Source organism: Sebastes fasciatus, chromosome 2 (assembly GCF_043250625.1).
Source record: "Sebastes fasciatus isolate fSebFas1 chromosome 2, fSebFas1.pri, whole genome shotgun sequence".
NCBI classification, from domain to species: Eukaryota; Metazoa; Chordata; class Actinopteri; order Perciformes; family Sebastidae; genus Sebastes; species Sebastes fasciatus.
In genome coordinates, this window is record NC_133796.1 from 39877560 (window position 1) to 39899415 (window position 21856).

A 21856-nucleotide genomic window follows, 5' to 3' on the forward strand; every position below is an offset into this window, starting at 1 on the left:
CATATGTTGACCGTCATCTTTTCTTGTCAAATGTCCGGTGTAATCGGTAACACCGGTGTTGTCACAAGTTTATTAACCGGTGGGAACATTTCCTCACCGTCACATCCCTAGTGTGGTTAGTGCATTTGCAGTTGATTTGCAGCCAGGCAATAATGGAGGAGTCAGGCGAAACTAGCATGGAAGACGCTTTTTTTTTTTTGCTTTTACTTTTACTTTTGTGATTTGCTCTTTTATATACAGTATACATACTGTATTTAATGAGCATTGTCGAAGGAACCTGAGGCCTAAGATTTTCATTACCAGTAACTGCTTTGCTGAATTGACAATTGACAAATAAAGAACCTGGAACCTTGAACCTTGGATGCACAGATAATTATCACTGGATACTTGATACTGAAGAAAACTTAAAAAACATGATGATTCTCAAGCAAGTTCTGCAGCTATAAGGAGCCTCTCTTTTTCTATGATTTCTAAGTGGATTTATGGATGCTTGTTCACGATGGACATCAGAGATAATCCTCTGAAGTGTGAGTCACACTCATTCTAAAAATAAGTGTCTGTATGTTCAGATTTGTGTTCAGACTGAGCTTTGGGTCCGAGAAGGAGTACAATTTTTGGATTCAAATTGCAGAAATCACACACTAAGTATCTTAGGGTGCTTTCACATCAGGGAGCCAGACCCGGGCCCGGATCCAAGTACACTTGTCCCAAAGTCCAGTTCAATTGATTAGTGTGAACCGTACTCGGGCATGGTTCGTCGATCCGTACTCGAGTCCACTTGAAAAGGTGGTCTGGAGTACGGATCATGTGTACTCGGGTATGGTTCGTATCAGGTGTGAAAGCCAACCTGAGAGTCGGCCTATTTTCACATCAAACTCTGTGAAATAATATTTCAACCAAACCGTTGGAAAGACTAACAACGACGGTTTTATTGAGTTTTAATTTAGTTTCTGTCGAGTTTGAGTGACGTGTTTTACGATGCTCCACCACTAGAACAGCTGGTACGGATCAATCGTACCTAATGTGAAAACCCCCTTAATCGCCTCCATGAGCTGACTGTGTTGGTGAACGGTCAAATCAGCAGCCGAATAACTAACTTCCTGTTGTTTTTACCTGCATGCACCAGTCCCTTTCACCTCAGTCACTTTGTCTCAGTTTGAAAACCTCTGGTCTAAACAAATGCAATAGGTTTTACATTCCGCTTTCCTTAATCCACTATGTTAACATCCTTAGCAGTGATAGAGAGACAGTTACACACAGACAGTTACACACAGACAGTTACACACAGACAGACAGAGAGTTAGAGACTGACTTGACTTCGTTGACCGGTTGGCCTGTAAACAGACCCGTCCATCGAGCCCACGTCTTCCTCAGCTCCTTCTGCTTCCTCCTCTGAGAATCATTGGAAAAATCAACACACAGACATCAGGTGTTTATCCTAAATGCTAACACACTGTTTCACATCAGCATAACAACATCTGGGCAAAAATGTATTGTGTCTAAAATATTTCACATGTTCACTTTCCTGGCTCTTACTCGGTCTCAATGAGAATGAGACATGTACTGTATGACTTTGTAACATCAAAGAACCAACAAATGTCTCTACTTCTTCAACTTTTTACTGGACGATATATGTAGAGTAACCACGCGACGGTGTTTTTCATGACTTGTTGGTGTTCACCGAGACAAAACACACTCTTGTCAAACTCTTTAAACCCTGAGGACTCAGCTGCGTATTTCTGCCTCAAGTGTCGGATAGTTGCCTTTTAACTACGGCCATATTTACACAGACCCTGAGGCCAGAACATAACCTGCTTGTTCCTAGTCTAGTTTCTCTGTGTAAGATGATATAATACGTGCGGAGGGAGGGGCAAGCAGGCTGGCCTGTTAGCTAAACTAAAAGCGAACACAAACAGACCTGTGATTCCATCACTTCCTGGCCAATGTTCGCTCACTGGACAACAAAATGGTTTTAATATGGCTGCGATTAAACATCTACATGGAGATGAGGAACTGTTTCTCCTGATGGAAATGTGGCTAAACAGCAACATGCCGGACTCTGCTTTTCAGATCGACGGGCTGCTGCTCTTCCGAGCGGACCACAACCGTCTGTCGGGGAAACGCAAGGAGGGGCCTCTGCATTTACATCAACAAAGGTTGGTGCACAAACTGTTCCCTGATTAGCAGCCATTGCTATGAAGCAGTCGAACATTCAACAGTGAAATGTGGTATTCTGGAGGGATTATTGATAATTTTTGTCAATTCTCCACTGGTAAAAAATGGTTAAATTTAGCACCAAATCTGTGTAACAAATGGTATCAACCCAAAAATTGCTGCAACAACTCATGCGACCTAATAGAGCATGGGGATGGACATCACATGCTTCAATCATAATGTTCTAAACCCTGATACACTTTTATAATTAATTTTAAATAATTCATTCATTTGTGTTTGTTTCTGATTTATGACTAGAACAACTTGTCACATGGTGCTTAGCTGCATCTCAAATTAATCTTCAGGTTCCCAGCAGTTGATTCTATGTGACATCTACTGTTGACCTGCTATCTCCCCCTAAAGACTCCCTGGACCCCCCTAAAAGAGACAAAAACTGTGTCCCACTGTGGGTCTCAGAGGGTTGTAGTTGAGTGTGCTGTGTCATTTAGGTCAATATATGTATCAGATTGTATGGTATCAGCAGATAATCTATATTAAAGGACTCAGATCTGGGCCAAATATATATATAAAAAATATATAACATAATAGCTCCAGCAGTTTAATGCAGTCTGTCAAAGGTTGACTCACCTCATGGAGGCAGAACACGGTTTCAAACACATTCTTCATCAACAGTTCATCCAGGTTCTCTAATTAAAAAACAACAACAAAACAAACACATCATCTGCATGAGCGGCTGCTGTTTGTCTCGCATCACAAGATGTTTGATAATCAATGTTAAAAGTCTGAGTGGATGACATGTTGTGTTTGCTGAAGCTACAAAGCTACAGATGATACTATTAAATTCTATTAAACTGATCACACTTACCTCCTGTGTTGATGTAGGTCTGGTGAAGGATGAAATGGACAATTCGGATTCTGGAGAAATAATAAAAAGTACAAGTAAAGTGAAGAAACTGTATCAGCAGAATCAGAATGAGTAGGGTTTTATATGATGGATTTTGACAGCACCGGTGCTGGTATACACCATCCACATACATCCGACAGTACATCTGTCTATAAAAGCTAAACCAGAGCTCTGCTCCCCTTACTGTTTCACGTTTGTCTTTGCACAGCTGTGTTGCTTCCACATACAGACAGTTGGGGTTCTGTGATGCTATTATGCAACTGAAGAAGCCATTTTTTAAATCTTATTTTCAGCCCCAACCTTCAAAGAGCATGTGATATGAACTTTCTTTGACAAATCAAGAGAGAAAAAATACATAAATACTGCTGTCAATCCTGACTCATTCGATTTGATTACATTTGAAAGAAATGACTCACTCACTTCTGTGACAAAAGGACAAAATCGATTTATCAAAATGTCCACAGAAGCTTCACAATAAAACACCTCTTTACTTGTGCTGTATACTCAATGGGCCTCATTCACTAATGTGTAGGTGGAAATGTTTTTACTTTGCACACAAAATAAGTGAGCACGCAAAAATGCCGTCAAATTCATGACACGTGCACACCGGCCAATTTTGTTCTTCCCACTGTGCATATGTTAGTGAATCAGAGTTATTATAAATTGACAGGTGCGTGCCCAGTATTTGCAATCAGCATACTGCCACGCCCACATTTCTCTATTTAAGGAAATACGTTTGCCTAGAGCAGGGGTCAGCAACCTTTACTATCAAAAGAGCCATTTTAGGCAAAAAAAAAGAAAAGAAAAATCTGTCTGGAGCCGCAAAACATTTGAGCATTGTGATGAAGGTAACACAGTTTATAGTCTAAGTATATACAGTATATATATATAAATCTAATGCAGTGAGGGCCCAAGAGCAAATGTACTACGGAGTATTAGGGCCACATTGAGGGGAAAAAATCAGAGATTTCCAGAATAAAGTCATAACTTTACGAGAAAAAAGAAAATAACACGTAAAATACTACTTTATAATATTCTGACTTTATTCTCATAATACTACAACGTTTTTCTTGTAAACCTTTGACTTTATTCTCATAATATTATGACTTTATTCTCGAAATCGCAGATTTTCTTTTTTTCTCCTCAATGTGGCCCTAATACTCCGTCGTACCGTCGTACCATAGACCTACAACAATGATAAATAAAAATGAAAATGTAAACAAAAAACAGTTATTCATTTCCATTTTTAAAAATCCACAGGGAGCCACTGGAGAGGAGCTAAAGAGCTCCTGTGGCTCCAGAACCTCAGAGGAGAAGAACGAAAAGGTGGAGAAGAGGAAAAAACAGTGTGTGTGTGTGTGTGCGTGCGTGCGTGCGTGCGTGCGTGCGTGCGTGCGTGCGCGTTTGTATCTCTGTATATAATATACAGACGTAGGCAAAATTGTTGGTACTCTTCCGTTAAAGAAAGAAAAACCCACAAAGGTCACTGAAATAACTTGAAACTGAGAAAAGTAATAATAAATAAAAATGTATTGAAAATTAACTAATGAAAATGAGACATTGCTTTTGAATTTTGGTTCAACAGAATCATTTTAAAAAACAAACTAATGAAACTGGCCTGGACAAAAATGATGGTACTCTTAACTTAATATTTAGTTGCACAACCTTTTGAGGCAATCACTGCAAACAAGTGATTTCTGTAACTCTCAATGAGACTTCTGCACCTGTCGACAGGTATTTTGGCCCACTCCTCGTGAGCAAACTGCTCCAGCTGTCTCAGGTTTGAAGGGTGCCTTCTCCAGACTGCATGTTTCAGCTCCTTCCACAGATGTTCAATAGGATTTAGATCAGGGCTCATAGAAGGCCACTTCATAACAGTCCAATGTTTTGTTCTTAGCCATTCTTGGGTGTTTTTAGCTGTGTTTTGGGTCATTATCCTGTTTGAGGACCCATGACCTGCAACTGAGACCAAGCTTTCTGACACTGGGCAGCACATTTCGCTCCAGAATGCCTTGATAGTCTTGAGATTTCATTGCACCCTGCACAGATTCAAGACACCCTGTGCCAGATGCAGCAAAGCAGCCCCATAACATAACCGAGCCTCCTCCATGTTTCACATTAGGTACAGTGTTCTTTTCTTTGGATGCTTCATCTCTTCGTCTGTGAACATAGAGCTGATGTGACTTGCCAAAAAGCTCCAGTTTTGTCTCATCTGTCCAAAGGACATTCTCCCAGAAGCTTTGTGGCTTGTCAATATGCATTTTGGCAAATTCCAGTCTCGCTTTTTTATGATTTGGTGTCCTCCTGGGTCGTCTTCCATTAAGTCCACTTTGGCTCAAACAGTGACGGATGGTGCGATCTGACACTGATGTACCTTGACTTTGGAGTTCACCTCTAATCTCTTTGGAAGTTGTTCTGGGCTCTTTGGTTACCATTTGTATTATCCGTCTCTTCAATATGTCATCAATTTTCCTCTTGCGGCCACGTCCAGGGAGGTTGGCTACAGTCCCATGGACCTTAAACTTCTGAATAATATGAGCAGCTGTAGTCACAGGAACATCAGGCTGCTTGGAGATGGTCTTATAGCCTTTACCTTTAACATGAAGGTCTATAATGTTCTTTCTAATCTCCTGAGACAACTCTCTCCTTAGCTTTCTGTGGTCCATGTTCAGTGTGGTACACACCATGACACCAAACAGCACAGTGACTACTTTTCACCCTTTAAATAGGCAGACTGACTGATTACAAGTTTGAAGATACCTGTGATGCTATTTACAGGACACACCTTAGTTTAACATGTCCCTATGGTCACATTATTTTACATCTTTTCTAGGGCTACCATCATTTTTGTCTAGGCCAGTTTCATCAGTTTGTTTTTTAAAATGATTCTGTTGAACCACAATTCAAAAGCAACAGCTGATTTTCATTAGTTAATTTTCAGTAAATTTTTATTTATTATTACTTTTGTCAGTTTCAAGTTATTTCAGTGACCATTGTGGGGTTTTCTTTCTTTAACGGAAGAGTACCAACAATTTTGCCTACGTGTATATGTGTATGTGTGTTACCTGGTAGCCTGGGTGACGGAGCCCTTTATATCTCCACACCAGTTGCAGGAGTCGGAGACTTTGAGCAGGTACTGGTAGTCTTTAAACATCTCACTGGGAGCACGGAGGCCAAAAAACACTTTATCCTCATGGACAATCCTCTAACACACAAAAACAACACACACATGAAAGTAAACTCTGTCTTCTTTGATTCATACAATCATTCCCACTATATTATGTCATGTGTCTGGTGTCGGGTGTTTTGAAGAAAGAGACTCACAGAGATGGTGATGTTTTTCTCTTCTAGCTGCCCGAGGAAGGCTCTCTGTCTCTGAGCCCTCTGGCCTGTTTCATCGTCCAACTTGTCGGCCACCAGTACGTAGTCAAATGTCCTCCGGCCGGGCTGTTCAAACATGAAACACACATATTTACATTGTTTGCATTGTTAAGCTGCTCAAAATAAGCATTATACTCAGATTTGTCCAGCTAAATGAAGCAAAAAAATAAGCTAATTTTAAAATGTTTTAACCCAAGGCTGTTTTGGTCAAATCAGGGTTACAAACTTCCACTATGTTACACAGCCTTAAGAGTGCTTTAACTTCTCAACCAGTTTGGTTCAGTTAAAACACCCAAAGGTATGATTTTCAAAGGCAGCTGCCCATCCGGTGGTCCCGCTGAGGCATACACTGCATTATGCAGTGCCTTCGGTTCGGGAAAGCAGAAGTAGAACTGTTTGCCAACCGACCCAACACCCACTGCCCGCTGTGGTTCTCTGGGAGAGCAGGATGATCCACCCCTGAATGGACGCCTTTGCACATGTGCCATGGTAAGAAAGCTGCTTTTACATCGCTCCGTCCCTCCCGCTAAAGAGAGGGAGGTGGGAGCCGTTGACGGTCATTCTGGTGGTCCCAGGTTGCCGCTCGGGCGTCATGGTTATGCAGAAATGACTCAGATGATGGCAGCCCAGCACTGGTACATCCCCCTGTTTTGGGGGGTCTCTATCTCAGGAAACAGGTGCAATAGACGAGCTGCCCACTCCGGGCCATCCTCTCCAGGTTTGGTTCCTGAGAGGGACAGGCTGAGGAGGGCTGGACTGTCTGTCATGGCAAAGTGGTGAAGGAGGCTGGATCCTCTGTCCTGTGCAGTTGGGTCTACACCTGGTAATGCGTGCCTCCTCCCCGCAGTGGAAACTACCATTGGTACTCAAGGCCTTGGTGAATGGTCCCTTTGAGCCTCTGAAGGCGGTCATTGAAGACAGTTTTGCCGCTTGCACTGATCTCAGCTATGGCCCTGTTCAGACCTGTCATTAACATTCATCTTGGATGATCCAATCACAAGTGGACAGATCTAAGTACAAGTGTGAATGCACTCAAGACGCATTGACGACTAATTGAGATCCAATCGCTCAGACCATATTTGGAGATGGTCTGGCCCCGTCTGTCAGCATGGAAACGGCTTCTGTGCACTGTATCCCTGTTGGTGGAACTGTATTTTCTTTATCGGCTATTGCAACATATTGCTCTATTTATCTGGTGCGGAGAGGAGGTCGTGTTGCTCGGGCTCTATCTATCTGGCGTGGAGAGGAGGTTGTGTTGCTTGGGCTCTATCTATGTAGCGTGGAGAGGAGGTTGTGTTGCTCTGGCTCTATCTATCTGGCGTGGAGAGGAGGTCGTGTTGCTCTGGCTTTATCTGTTCTGCGACGCCGGGAAGCTGCTTGACATCCTCCTGGATCCACCATCTCACATATGTTCACATTATATGTATTATTTTTTGTCATATGGATTGTCTATGTTGTATTTTCATTATGTTTTTACTCTGTACACACGACATCTATTGCACGTCTGTCCATCCTGGAAGGAGGACCCCTCCTCTGTTGCTCTTCTTGAGGTTTCTAACTTTTTTTTTCCCTGTTAAAAGGTTTTTTTTTGGTTAAGTGTTTCCTTATCCGCTGAGAGGGTCGTACTGTAAAGGACAGGGGGTGTCTTATCCTGTACAGATTGTAAAGCCCCCCCGAGGCAAATTTGTGATTTGTGATTTTGGGCAATACAAATAGAATTTACTTGACTTATGCAACACTTTTAGAAAATGTTCTGTGTGCGAATGCTCGCTCATGAGTATTACCCGTAGAGTACAGTAGTGGGCTCCGTCTCCGCTAATAGAACTAAATTTACAATATCGTAACATTCGTTACTGTCGACGTAGGTCCATGTCTTTAATATTTTACTCAACAAAGTAAAACCCAGATCATGATGCAGCAGTGAACACACCTGGCAGACTCATTAAACCAGATACGAGGTGCAAATGAAACAGCTGACACGAACAGTTTCACTGTTTTATCTCGAACGGTGACAGTAGGCCCTTTAAGATAAAGCTCTGCGTCTGTTCATGTGTGACGGCACCACAGGTTTATCTGTCCAACACAGTCAAAGAAGCCTTTCATATGAGCAGATATATTCTCTCTGCTTGCAGTTATCTTGTTAATGTATGAAAAGTTCAGATGAGAGATAGAGAGAGACATGGACTCTTACCAATTGAGGAAGTAAAGGCTCAGCATCATTCTTCTGTCCGTCACACAGCTCAAAGCTTTCCTTTAACACGCGCGCGCGCACACACACACACACACACACACACACACACACACACACACACACACACACACACACACACACACACACACACACACACACACACACACACACCACACACACACACACACACACACACACACACACACACACACACACACACACACACACACACACACACACACACACACACACACACACACACACACACACACACACACACACACACACACACACACACACACACACACACACACACACACACAAGGTTAGCATTATTAAAACCACACACACAGTACAGTGCAAGCATGTCGTTTTACCATGTTGACTTACTCGTGTCATATTACAGATAATTGTGGTGTCATTTTTCAACCCGACGCGATCTGAACATTCAGTCAGAGTGAGACTGTGTAACTTGTTTTGATGGAAGAAATAACACAATCTACCTCTGACAAATGGCGGCTAATGTTAACACACTTTAGATTGCATTGCTAAATAATGCACATTGCTGACTTTATGTCTTTTCTCCACTTGTGCTACTGTTACAACAGCTTATCCTTTTAGCTAAATGCTACACTTTTTCTTTGAAATGTAAGAATATTGAAAAGTCACTGGATCCTGGTGTATCAGAACATTTCAATAACTGGTGAAGGAATCTGTTGACTGAGGTGTGTTTAATCATGGTTAAGGGTATCTAACTTAAAAACAACTGTATATTATTGCAGTGAGTGACATTATTTTTGGCCAAATATGTCTGAAATTATTAGGCTGAGCACTCGTAAACATGATCTATTGACACCACGGTGGCCCTTTGTCCCTCTCTTTCTTTTTTTTCATGCCTAAGCCAGCAGCCGGCTCTGTGCTGAAAAGAAACTGAACTCAGTATATCGTCATTGTCTTTTTATTTTTGGCCTTAATCATTCTGTTTTCTTTATAAAGTTTGTGTCGCTCGGCCATTTGAGGCTGTGAACCTGTCCCACCTGAGGCCTGTTCTGCGGAGCATGATTTGGGGTTAGCGAGGTAACTTCAGTGTTAACCCTTCAGGGTTTTCCGGACGCCTGGGTCTGTTGAACTCGCTTCATAGTACAGGCCCCTGGCCTCCAACGACACAGTAAAACACTGACTGCGTTACGGTCCAGAGCCGATGGAATCAAAAGAACAGCAAAATAATCTTAGGTCCCCCCCCCACTAAAAAATGTGTTTTTCGGTCGGATGTTTAAGCTTCACTTTGCAGAATGATGTCTCAGCAGAGTTTGACACTAGATGGCTGTTTTCACATTCATCAGCTGAAGGTGGAACATTTCTCGGTGCCCCTTTAAGATGATTTGTGACATTCAGTTTGGAGCCAATTGTGCTCCAATATGTCTTTAAAAATGTCTGGAGGGGATCTTTAAAATGTCATAACATTGTTGTGTTACATTTCCCAAATTAAATCTGAATATTAAAAGCATGTTTTCGGTCATATTTTTCAGTAATGGATTATAATATAGTTTCATGTATTTGTATTGAATCACGTGCAAAGGTCATTTTTAGTATTATATTAATACCTGCCAACAATGCATGGTTTAGTGTGTAATGTGTGTTTGGACCACTTCATATGGGACAGTATTCTATGTTGTATCTCTTATTACAAATTTGTAAGGTATGTTATGTATGATATTGCAGAAAACTCATGAGTGAGACTTGCTTTAAAGGCAAAGCATTCGCTTTTTGGAAAAGACTTGCCTTTTTTGTAATTTAAAGTATTTTTATTTTATGTTGAGCAAAATATGCCAAAGCACAGAAAGGATAATTGAGTATTTTTAAAAAAATTCTGTTTTGAATCAGCTAAAATTTAGATGAAGCTGCCTTTTAGATGACAGTTGAATCAATATTGATTCAGTAACATTGTCTCAATATAGAATCAGCTAGAATATAGCTGCAGGGTTAGCGGAGTGCAGAGCCGCGGTTATGCACCACTGTAGACTACATGCCTGTCACCGCTTTCACCGTTAAATAGCTTCAGCGTTTCCTTGGCTTCACCAATTCTTTACCATCGCCTCAGAATGGACTACAGCAGAGTGGCTGCTCCCCTTACCCAACTCACCTCTTCTGCTTCCCCTTTTACCTGGACCACTGAGGCTGAGGCTGCTTTTCTCCAAGCTTAAAAGACACTTCACGTCTGCTCCCATTCTCATTCACCCTGACCCTTCACTATCAGTTACTGTGTGTATCAATAACGCTAGGCTAAATAACAGAAACACCGGTCAGTATAACACAATACAAATCAACAGCAGCACAAACTACATCTTCCCAAATGATGACGAACACCTCTTCAGTTTCAACACAAACTGAACATTCTGACCTTCATGAAGGGACGATCTATATCAGGACTGTTGTATCAGAGTGCATTAGTTTGAGCAGGTGGACCAAATTAACTAGACTGTGTACTGTGTATGTGTTACTATCAGTATGTGTGATAAGTGGAATAACATTATCTTCACTTAAAGCTGAAGTAGGCGAGATTGGAGCAAATATGATTTAAAAAAGTTATTTTTATAAAACGGTCGCTATATCCTGACAGTAGTACATGACACAGGTGAAAACAAATTGTTTCTCTGTGTCCTCCAGTGTTCTCCGGTGCTCTTAACAGCATCTGCAAGATTTCACAGACCAGAGGAAAACAAGCAGTAAGAGCTGATCTGAGGTCTGCTGGCCAGCTTCTGTCTTTGAGAGCCGGCTGTCAATCACTCGCCAACTCCAACCAAACAGTCAAACTAGGCAGCGCTGATCAAATATGAATCAATATTCTGTTACGTTAATGCCTATTTCTCTCCTCAGATGTTTTCATAATCATCTTGTAGTGCACCGTTTAGCTGTAAAATGAGAAAGTTTGTGACGCTGCCGCCATTGTAAAATCAGGTGAGAACAGAAGACTTGAATATCAATATGCTGAAAGGTTATTATGGAATTTTTGCCCAGTGATGTCAAAAATATACTGCCAACTGCCACTTTAACATTCAACCAGTCTATTAGTAAAATCTTAAATTATCCCTCTGGTTGTTGACACGGTCTGTTGTGATTCATCTAAACACATTTTTTCCTCAGTTCAAATATAATCATGGACAGCTTCTCCCTCTCTGACATTCAGCGACCTGCAGGTCCAGACCTGCCCAACATGCTCAGCTTCTCATGTTTGTTGTCTCCTGTTGTTTCCTGTTGTCTCGCACCCTCACCCTCTGCTTTGTTCTGTCCAACACACCCTTCACACTAAAGTGACTGATAGACTTAAATTTCTAATCTAAGAGATACTGGATCCAGATATGCTGCGGTGAACCTACAGCGTGGGCGTGACCTCAACCGCTCTCAGTGATAAACAGGTTTCACTTCTGACCCACAGACTCCGCACGCACGCACGCACGCACGCACGCACGCACGCACGCACGCACGCACGCACACATAGCTGTGTCCCATTAAACTACAGTCCCGCCGTGTCTTCATTGAAATCCCAGAGCGGGGCGTTCATGCAGCACTCACTCATTCATCTCTTGATTTTCACCCTCAGTATGTCTTCTATGATATTAAAGTGAATATTTGTGGACTGTCGGACAAAACGAGACATTTGAAAATGTCACCTCGGGCTTTGAGAAGTTGTGAATGCCACTTTTTACTATTTTATGGCACTTTATGGACCAAAACAATCAGAAGATTTTTAATTGATTATGAGAGTAAACATTAGCTGCGGTTTTGATCTACTTATTTCTTTTGGAAAATTATTTTTATTCCTTTTTTTCAAACATAACAAAACATAATACCAGTGCCATAATACAAAAAAATTATATTTTACATTTAACATTTATCATGTACATACATACAGTATATACACACGTACACATCGCTTCCCACTCTCACACAGAGACAGGTCCAGTCTTCCTCCCACCCCGAGAGGTAAAGTTACAGGAAAAAATAAAATAAAAATAATTTTAAAAATACTTTAAAGGGACTATTTGTAACTTTCAGAAATGCTTCTTAACAGCGACACCTGTGGCCGTGAAATCAACGAAAGTCAGCGTCGGGCTCGCGCTTGCTGGCTCTAAATATACCTGAACGAGCATCGCTCAAAACAGTGAGGCGACACAAGTCAGCTAAAACCACAATATCACTCTATATTTCAGCTGCTTGGCAGTAATGTTAGCTGACCAGACGAAGGTCTCTCCATGAACATGATTTAGATCTGATCCTAGTGTTGGCTTTTCCTGCCTAAGTGCAGGCTGAAGCAGCGGGGCTCTGCAGCGTGTCTCCCTGCTCTCTCCGCCCGCAGCCGGAAAGAGCAGAGGAGACACCGGCACCCGGTCGGTAACGAGAAGACAACGTAACTCTCTGAAGAGCTCCAGCACTTCACAAGACACGGGAAAGCTCTGTTGGTCTGGAGGAGCTGCAGCAGTTATTTCTGCACAAACGTCCCCTGTGCATTCACTAGATATTCTCAGAGCTAAACTAACTCTTCTGCAGTGTGTAGTGAGCGCGCGTTCACGTCTAGAGGTGGAGCGAGACAGCGAGGATGCGCGCGCATTCTGAGTGAAGGAGAGCAGGCAGCGGAGACGAGGCTCCGGCCACACGCGAGCGCGCATATGCGAACGCGCATGTGTGGCGACCCGCTACATTTATACGCTTAAAAAGTTACAAATAGTCCCTTTAATTAATTAGTTAAAATTAAAAGGTAATAAGTAATACAATAATATAATTCATGGTAGTAAGATAGAAACCTTAAATTAATTAATTCATCCATTCATTAATTCATTAATTAAATGTATTAAAAAAAAAAACAGCACAGAGAAAATAATAATACCATGGAATGGTTAGGGTAAATAGATTATATATAAGTAATCCTGTGGGCTACCTCTTATAGCATAGGTTATTTTTCCCAAGGGAGCACATGAGTTTACCTCATTAATCCACTAAGTGATATCAGGGGGATCCTCATGATTCCACTTAGATGTGATACATCTATTAATTATTATATTATTATAATAATAATTAATCTACTTATTTCAACACAAACTATGATGCATAAATATGAAATATTACACGCCCCACGTTCCCAGGTCAATCCCAGATGTGACGTTCGAAATAGGACAGTTGATGCAGATGTTGTGGAACTGGTTCAGGATTAAATGTCGCTGAAGCTGTTGAGAATCTACGCACATGTTTTTTCCCTTTTTTTTAGGAGATTATCCCTCAGCAGAAATATTGAAACGGTCCTAATAATAATAATGCAAAAACAGAAGCCATCTCTCCATATGCATGAGATTCAGTGTCCACTATAATAAAAGTTAAGTACCATTTAAGAAAAATTAATTTGTTAAAGTTTTGGTGTCCTGTTATAGATTTCAAGGACAAACCATGAGAGACTGTGCTGAAGTGCTGTTTTCTTAATGAGATTAGCTTAAAATGAGTTATTGTAAAGGGAAAGTGATTTTGTTGCTGTTGTTGTTGTTGTTGTTGTTAAAAACATGAAGAGAGAAATAAAAAGAATAGAAAAAGAAATACATGTTTTGTGGACTTTTCAAGCATCCTGTATTTTGCTGTTATATATGTGACAAATATTCTATTCTTCTGTTTAATGTAGCGTTACACTTTTTTCCCCTTTTTTTTTTTTTTTTTTTACCTCTGACTGTTTATTGTGTGTCAGTTGTGTCTGTAAAATCAGAGTAAGAAGTGACAGGAAGTGTTCGATAGGCTCCATGTAGAGGTAGAAAGTAGAGGCTACTCACAGTACATGGACTGAAGTCCATTATAATGCAGTCAGGTTGATCAAACTCAGCTCAGTGTTTACCTGGGGAGACTTGAAGAACATGTTGGAGTTTGTCCCGGTGTTGATGTGAAGTTCTGTCAGAGAGAAAAAGTAGATCCAACCAGAAAGCAGGCTACATGTTCCTTCTTGCAGCTCATTAACATATCAGTCCATCACTCACCATTAAAAGCAACCAGTCACTAATAAACATGGATCTCAGGTAGAAACTCTGCTCCTCGCTTCACTTCCGCATATCTATAGGAGAATGCTGCTGCTGGCTTCAGTGTGCGCGCGTGTACAGGTGAAGAAGGGGTGCCATTTCACCTGCAGCCTCTGACGTCACCTTTAGCCAAGACGGGACGGGATGTGTTGCGTTCACGTTCTGCGGGAAAGATGTGGGAAATATGAGCTTTATATATAAATATACATTGGAAGTCCGTTTTACCATAACAAATAGCCGACTACAGCTCAGTTTGCACAGAGGAAATACCTCATGGTCAGACAGTGCTGAGTAGTCAGTAGGTTAACTTTCTACTTTCATACATTAGTTCATTTTAAAAGAGAGAAAGAAGAGAAAATAAGTCAGAACCAGAATCAGCTTTACTTGCCAAGTAGGTATACATTCAAGGAATTGGAGTCTGGTCTTATGCATACTGTAGTTACACAGAAATATAAAAAATAAGAGCTAGGGACAAGGACAAACAAAGCTGGACAAATATAGGGAATAGACAGGACTGTCATGTACACAAGTGGTGATAAAAATAGGTGTGTATATAAATATTATATTAATACATATAAAGAGCACCAATGACCAAAAATAAAATGAGAAATAAAATGTCTATATACAAGTCAAGCGTTCTGTAAGTTTTAAACAATAAGTCAAAGAAAAGACCAAACTCAGCATCAACCTCCCACACAACAAGCAACACAAAGGACTGTTAAAGCTGAAGGAGGCCAGATTGGAGCAAATATAATTTTTTTAAAAGTTATTTTTATAAAACGTTCACTATATCGTGACAGTAGTACATGAAACAGGTAACCTGAAAAAAATCATGTTCCTCTGTGTCCTCTGTGTCCTCCAGTGTCCTCCGGTGTTCCTAACAGCATCTGCAAGATTTCACAGACCGGAGGAAAACAAGCAGTAAGAGCTGATCTGAGGTCTGCTGTCCAGCTGCCACTATGAGAGCCGACTGTCAGTCACTCGCGAACTCCGACCAAACGGTCAAACTAGGCAGCACTGATCAAATATGAATCAATATTATGTTACGTTAATGCCTTTTTCTCTCCTCAGATGTTTTCAGAATCATCTTGTAGTGCACGGTTTAGCTGTAAAATAGAACGTTTTTGACGCCGCCGCCATTGTGAAATCTGGTGAAGGAACGCCAAGTTCTGGTCACATGACCGGAGCACAGCCAATAGGAACGCTCTCTCTCTGAAATGACCTGTGATTGGTCAAAGTCTCCCGTCAGGACTAGATTTTCTAAAGCCTGAAAACAGAGCCAAGAGTTGGAGCAGAAGTCTAGTTTTCTCTCAGAACACTTGAATTACAATATGCTGAAAGGTTATTATAGAATTTTGGCCCAATGATGCCAAAAATATACTGCCTACTGCAGCTTTAATATGATTCTGCAGTCTGAGCAGTTTTAATCTGAAGAGGTAAACTGTTCCAGAGATTAGGGGCGGCAACCACAAAGGCTCAGTCGCCTCTGTTTCTGAGTCTAGTTCTGGGGACGTCCAGGAGCATCTGATTGGTCGACCTCAGTACGGAGGTGCAATAGTTCTGATAAAGAAGGTGGTGCCAGCTGCGTTCTGTACTAACTGCAGCCGGTGAAGACGACTGCTGTAACCCCACATACAAAGAAAACTGAAGGCCTTTCCTTTACTCTGGTGACTCTCTTTACAGCCATCTGAGGACAGCAGGTATCTGTTAAATCTGTATCTGGAGTGATGGTGTCACTGCTAAGCCACAATTACATAATGTGCACATCAAACGTGTCGTTTTGATTAGTTATTCTACACAGTTTGTTCTGCACATCAACAGGCGTGTTGGAGAAGGACGCACGTATGTACAGACGTAGGCAAAGTTGTTGGTAACGTTCCGTTAAAGAGAGAAAAAACCACAATGGTCACTGAAATAACTTGAAACTGACAAAAGTAATAATAAATAAAAATTTGATGAATGAAAATCAGATATTGTTTTTGAATTGTGGTTCAACAGAATCATTTTAAAAAACAAACTAATGAAACTGGCCAGGACAAAAATGATGGTACCCCTAGAAAAGATGTAAAATAATGTGACCATAGGGACATATTAAACTAAGGTGTGTCCTGTAATTAGCATCACAGGTATCTTCAAACTTGTAATCAGTCAGTCTGCCTATTTAAAGGGTGAAAAGTAGTCACTGTGCTGTTTGGTATCATGGTGTGTACCACACTGAACATGGACCACAGAAAGCTAAGGAGAGAGTTGTCTCAGGAGATCAGAAAGAACATTATAGACCTTCATGTTAAAGGTAAAGGCTATAAGACCATCTCCAAGCAGCTTGACGTTCCTGTGACTACAGCTGCACATATTATTCAGAAGTTTAAGGTCCATGGGACTGTAGCCAACCTCCCTGGACGTGGCCGCAAGAGGAAAATTGATGACATATTGAAGAGACGGATAATACGAATGGTAACCAAAGAGCCCAGAACAACTTCCAAAGAGATTAGAGGTGAACTCCAAGGTCAAGGTACATCAGTGTCAGATCGCACCATCCGTCACTGTTTGAGCCAAAGTGGACTTAATGGAAGACAACCGAGGAGGACACCAAATCATAAAAAAGCGAGACTGGAATTTGCCAAAATGCATATTGACAAGCCACAAAGCTTCTGGGAGAATGTCCTTTGGACAGATGAGACAAAACTGGAGCTTTTTGGCAAGTCACATCAGCTCTATGTTCACAGACGCAAAAATGAAGCATCCAAAGAAAAAAACACTGTACCTAATGTGAAACATGGAGGAGGCTCGGTTATGTTATGGGGCTGCTTTGTTGCATCTGGCACAGGGTGTCTTGAATCTGTGCAGGGTACAATGAAATCTCAAGACTATCAAGGCATTCTGGAGCGAAATGTGTCAGAAAGCTTGGTCTCAGTTGCAGGTCATGGGTCCTCAAACAGGATAATGACCCAAAACACATCTAAAAACACCCAAGAATGGCTAAGAACAAAACATTGGACTATTCTGAAGTGGCCTTCTATGAGCCCTGATCTAAATCCTATTGAACATCTGTGGAAGGAGCTGAAACATGCAGTCTGGAGAAGGCACCCTTCAAACCTGAGACAGCTGGAGCAGTTTGCTCACGAGGAGTGGGCCAACATACCTGTCAACAGGTGCAGAAGTCTCATTGAGAGTTACAGTAATCACTTGATTGCAGTGATTGCCTCAAAAGGTTGTGCAACAAAATATTAAGTTAATGTTACCATCATTTTTGTCTAGGCCAGTTTCATTAGTTTGTTTTTTTAAATGATTCTGCTGAACCATAATTCAAAAACAATATCTGATTTTCATTAGTTAATTTTCAGTACATTTTTATTTATTATTACTTTTGTCAGTTTCAAGTTATTTCAGTGACCATTGTGGGTTTTTCTCTCTTTAACGGAACGTTACCAACAACTTTGCCTATGTCTGTATATAACAAAAATCTGGACGTTTCAGGGGAGATAGAGTGATGACTTCTGTATCACTTAATACATCTGATGTGATTTTATTTCAAAATGACCTTATTAGCCTACCAACACACGGCAAACTACATTGTTGCCTCCGTCAAGGCCTAAGGCCTAGGAAGGAGGTTTTGTTTTCACTGGCGTTGGTTTGTTTGTCTGTTAGCAGGATTACTCCAAAAGTCCGGGATGGATTTGAATGAAATCTTTTGGAGGGGTGGGATGTGGCACAATGAACAAACCATTCGATTTTGGTGGTGATCCGGATCATGATCCGGATTCAGGAATTTTTTTAAGCATTACGATCAGCCAGAACATTAAGACCTCTGGGTATAACACATGCGTATTGTAACTGATGACGCGTTGATGACGCATGACCCCGCCTCTTTCCTTCAGAGAGAGAGTCAGAGAGAGAGCGAGGGGTGGGGGGGACACCTGTAGATTCGGCATTTTTTCACATTAAACTCTGTGAAATTACAGTTGAGTTCGACCAAAGCACACTTGGTGATTGTTGGAAAGAGTAGCGACGACGGTTTAGGTGAGTTTTATTTTGTTTCTGTCCAGTTTGAATGAAGTGTTTTACGATGCTCCGCTACGTACAGCTGATCTCAACATAAACAACAAAAATACACGTGGATGATGGCGCAAGCTGAACGGAGAGGGGGGGGGGGGGCGGTGGTCTGCGCTCTCCGAGTGCCATTCTAGTTCCTTTATCATTTTGGGGTACTTAAAACACCTATGGAGTCCAAGGACTCCAATGGCTGTCTATCGTTCACCTCACTAGCAAACTTCATTGGCCTGCTGGACGCTCGTTTATACCCTTGACACCTCAACAAAGGTATAAACGAGCGTCCAGCATGCCAGTGAAGTTTGCTGGTGAGGTGAACGACAGAACGTCTTCAGAGGACGACAGGATCCATGACAACAGCTGTCCCCTGGACCTTTGTTCTAAAGGAAATGCACAGATGTCTCCATAAGGGTTTTAAGTACCCCAAAGTGATAAAGGAAGTTTGTCTGTGTGTTGGTAGGCTAATAAGGTCATTTTGAAATAAAATCACACCAGATGTATTAAGTGATACAGAAGTCATCACTCTATCTCCCCTGAAACGTCCAGATTTTTGTTATATGGTCACACACACCTGTGTCCGTCTCCAACACGCCTGCTGATGTGCAGAAGAAACTGTGTAGAATGTTTAATCAAAACGACACGTTTGATGTGCACATAAGCAGAGGCGTTCTGTGGTTAAACAAAATGTAATTGTAGCTCAGCAGTGACACCGTCACTCCAGATACTACAGATTTAACAGATACCTGCTGTCTTCAGATGGCTGTAAAGAGTCACCAGAGTAAAGGAAAGGCCTTAAGTACAGTTCTATTGTCATGACAGACAAGAGCTTTATTCTGTCTAGCTAGCATTAATGTCATAACCACTGGTTGAAAAATCAGCATTATCATGATGTAAACCAACTAGGCTAGAAATTATTGAAAAGCATCATAAACCATCAAACAGAATATAGTAAGTTAGTGATTTCAGTTTTTTAAGTGGACTCAGGCTGGTTAATCATCATTTTAGGATATGATGTCTGAAGGTTGGCAAACATGCTGATCAACCACACTAATTTATCATTTGCCGTGATTATTGACTTGACTTTTCAATTATAAATCAAATATATATATCAAAATTGAGAATTTTTCTGAACATTTTCGAAAAAAAATTGTTTAAATCCTTGGGGGTTGAGGAGTGGTGACCTCTGACCCCTGTGATGGGTAACGTCACAGAAGGCCTACTGATGAGATGCACTGACTTCACTGATACCAAATCTCCCACCAAACTAAATTGAAAAGCTGACGGCCACTGAATATGATCTGATCAAATACCACGCTGGCAGATTGATTTGTTGACTATGTAATGTCACAGGACTGATAGATTCCATAGGTTGTGTAGATCATGTGCATTTGTGTCTTTTGAGAGCTAGATCATAGAGCATTGTGGACATATTCACTGCTTATTAACTGTCAAATAATCTTATTGAAATAAGCTACAGTAACTTTCTATCATCCTTTCTATGTATCTGTCTCCAACTGGACTCGTCTGGAGCATGGCAGCATGAAATAGGCTACTGGTCCCATGGTACACTCTACTGGGTGAAAACAGAACTACAACTACTCGCCTACAGCATCCTAGGAGTGCAAGGGATTAGGTGTAAGTGTCAGGTGTCTCTCCAGGAGGAGCCACATAGTGCTTCGCACCTGCCGACATAAGAAAAAACACCCCGTAGTGAGGGTGTATATATACTGTATATATACTGTATATATACACTGGGAAAAAAAAGTTCGGAAACTTGTGTTTGGTGGATTATTTCTCTGTTGTTACAATACTAATGGTCATTGTATTTTACATCGTTGGAAAGCCTGTTTATTTACCTTCACAATGATGTCCAACTTGTAAGGATCATGCATTTGTGGGATGAGCAGCACAGCTGATTATGTGGGTAGCGCCCAAGAAAAATTTGCCAAAATGCTCCGTCAATGGTAAACAGTGTATTCTCATAAGGCTACCAGGAAGCCTGCAATGACTGCCCTTCACCGTCAGGCCCGCTTGCGCTGGTGTCGACAACACAGACAATGGAACCTGAACATGTGGGGGAATGTCATGTTCAGTGATGAGTGCAGGTTCTGTCTGCCTAAGTTGGATGGCAGGGTCAAAGTATGGAGACGACGCGGAGAACGCGATGCTGATTGTTGAACCGATGGAGTGACAGCTTTTGGTGGGGGCTGTGTCATGGTGTGGGGCGGCATCTTCCTCACTGGCAAAACAAGGCTTGCCATCATTGAAGGCCATCTCAATGCAGTGAGATATCGGGATGAGATTCAGCAGCCAGTGGCAATCCCATAGCTCCACAATCTGGGACCTAACTTCCTCCCCCAAGAAACAACGCTCGCCCCCACAGAGCCAGGATTATCACAGACTACCTGCAGAATGTGGGAGTAGAGAGAACGGAACGGCCTGCCAAGAGTCCAGACCATCAACCCAATTCAACACTTGTGGGATCAGCTTGGGCGTGCTGTACGTGTTAAGAGTGACCAACACAACCTCGTTGGCTGACCTGCAACGAATCCTGGTTGAGGAATGGAACGGCATCCCACAGCAACGTGTGACCCGGTTGGTGACCAGCATGAGGAGGAGGTGCCAGGCTGTTGTGGCTGCGTATGGATTTTCCACCGCTACCGAGGCTCCTGACGGTGTATTAAATTAATAGTGTAAAATAGCCAATATGTCTTGTTTGTTCCTTGTTACTGATAGAGTTCAATCATCCAATCCACCAAACAACTCAAAAAATATTGTTGTGCTTTGCTCTACCTCCAGTAGGGGTATCTCAAAAACTAAAGCACTTTCGGGGGTCTTCCCTCTAGCCTAATGTTATAGGACCTGTATCAGGCAGGACACGGTGATGCTATTGGTTGCATTTTGGAAACCGTAAAATCCGGTGTTCTATGAAGCATGAGCCACACTAGTCACTAAAAGTCAGGATAGCCTGGCCTTTATCGTTTTCATTGTTATCAGTGTTTTTAACTCGACTGTATGGAAAACATTGGACATTAACAGACCATATAGGTGGAATGCATTCAGCCGAGAATGTCAGCCGAATGCTTAAAGAAACACACACAGTAA

At 41.7% G+C, this 21856-nt stretch overlaps 1 protein-coding gene across 2 annotated transcripts in view; it reads right to left on the reverse strand.

Moving 5' to 3' along the window:
• LOC141760713 (anoctamin-9-like) overlaps positions 1–14804 on the reverse strand; it is a 34316-nt gene extending 19512 nt beyond the window's left edge. Inside the window, exons 1-7 of one of the 2 annotated variants that reach the window (XM_074623763.1) lie at positions 14524–14804; positions 8652–8711; positions 6404–6526; positions 6145–6284; positions 3041–3090; positions 2803–2861; positions 1313–1392 (exon numbers count right to left, since the gene is read on the reverse strand). In XM_074623763.1, coding sequence (XP_074479864.1) covers positions 1313–1392; positions 2803–2861; positions 3041–3090; positions 6145–6284; positions 6404–6526; positions 8652–8711; positions 14524–14544 — 533 coding nt within the window. In that variant the 5' untranslated portion in view covers positions 14545–14804. Of the gene's footprint in view, positions 1–1312; positions 1393–2802; positions 2862–3040; positions 3091–6144; positions 6285–6403; positions 6527–8651; positions 8712–14461 lie in introns of both variants that reach the window. The other variant, XM_074623772.1, reaches the window with a different exon arrangement.
• Positions 14805–21856: the final 7052 nt, after the last annotated feature.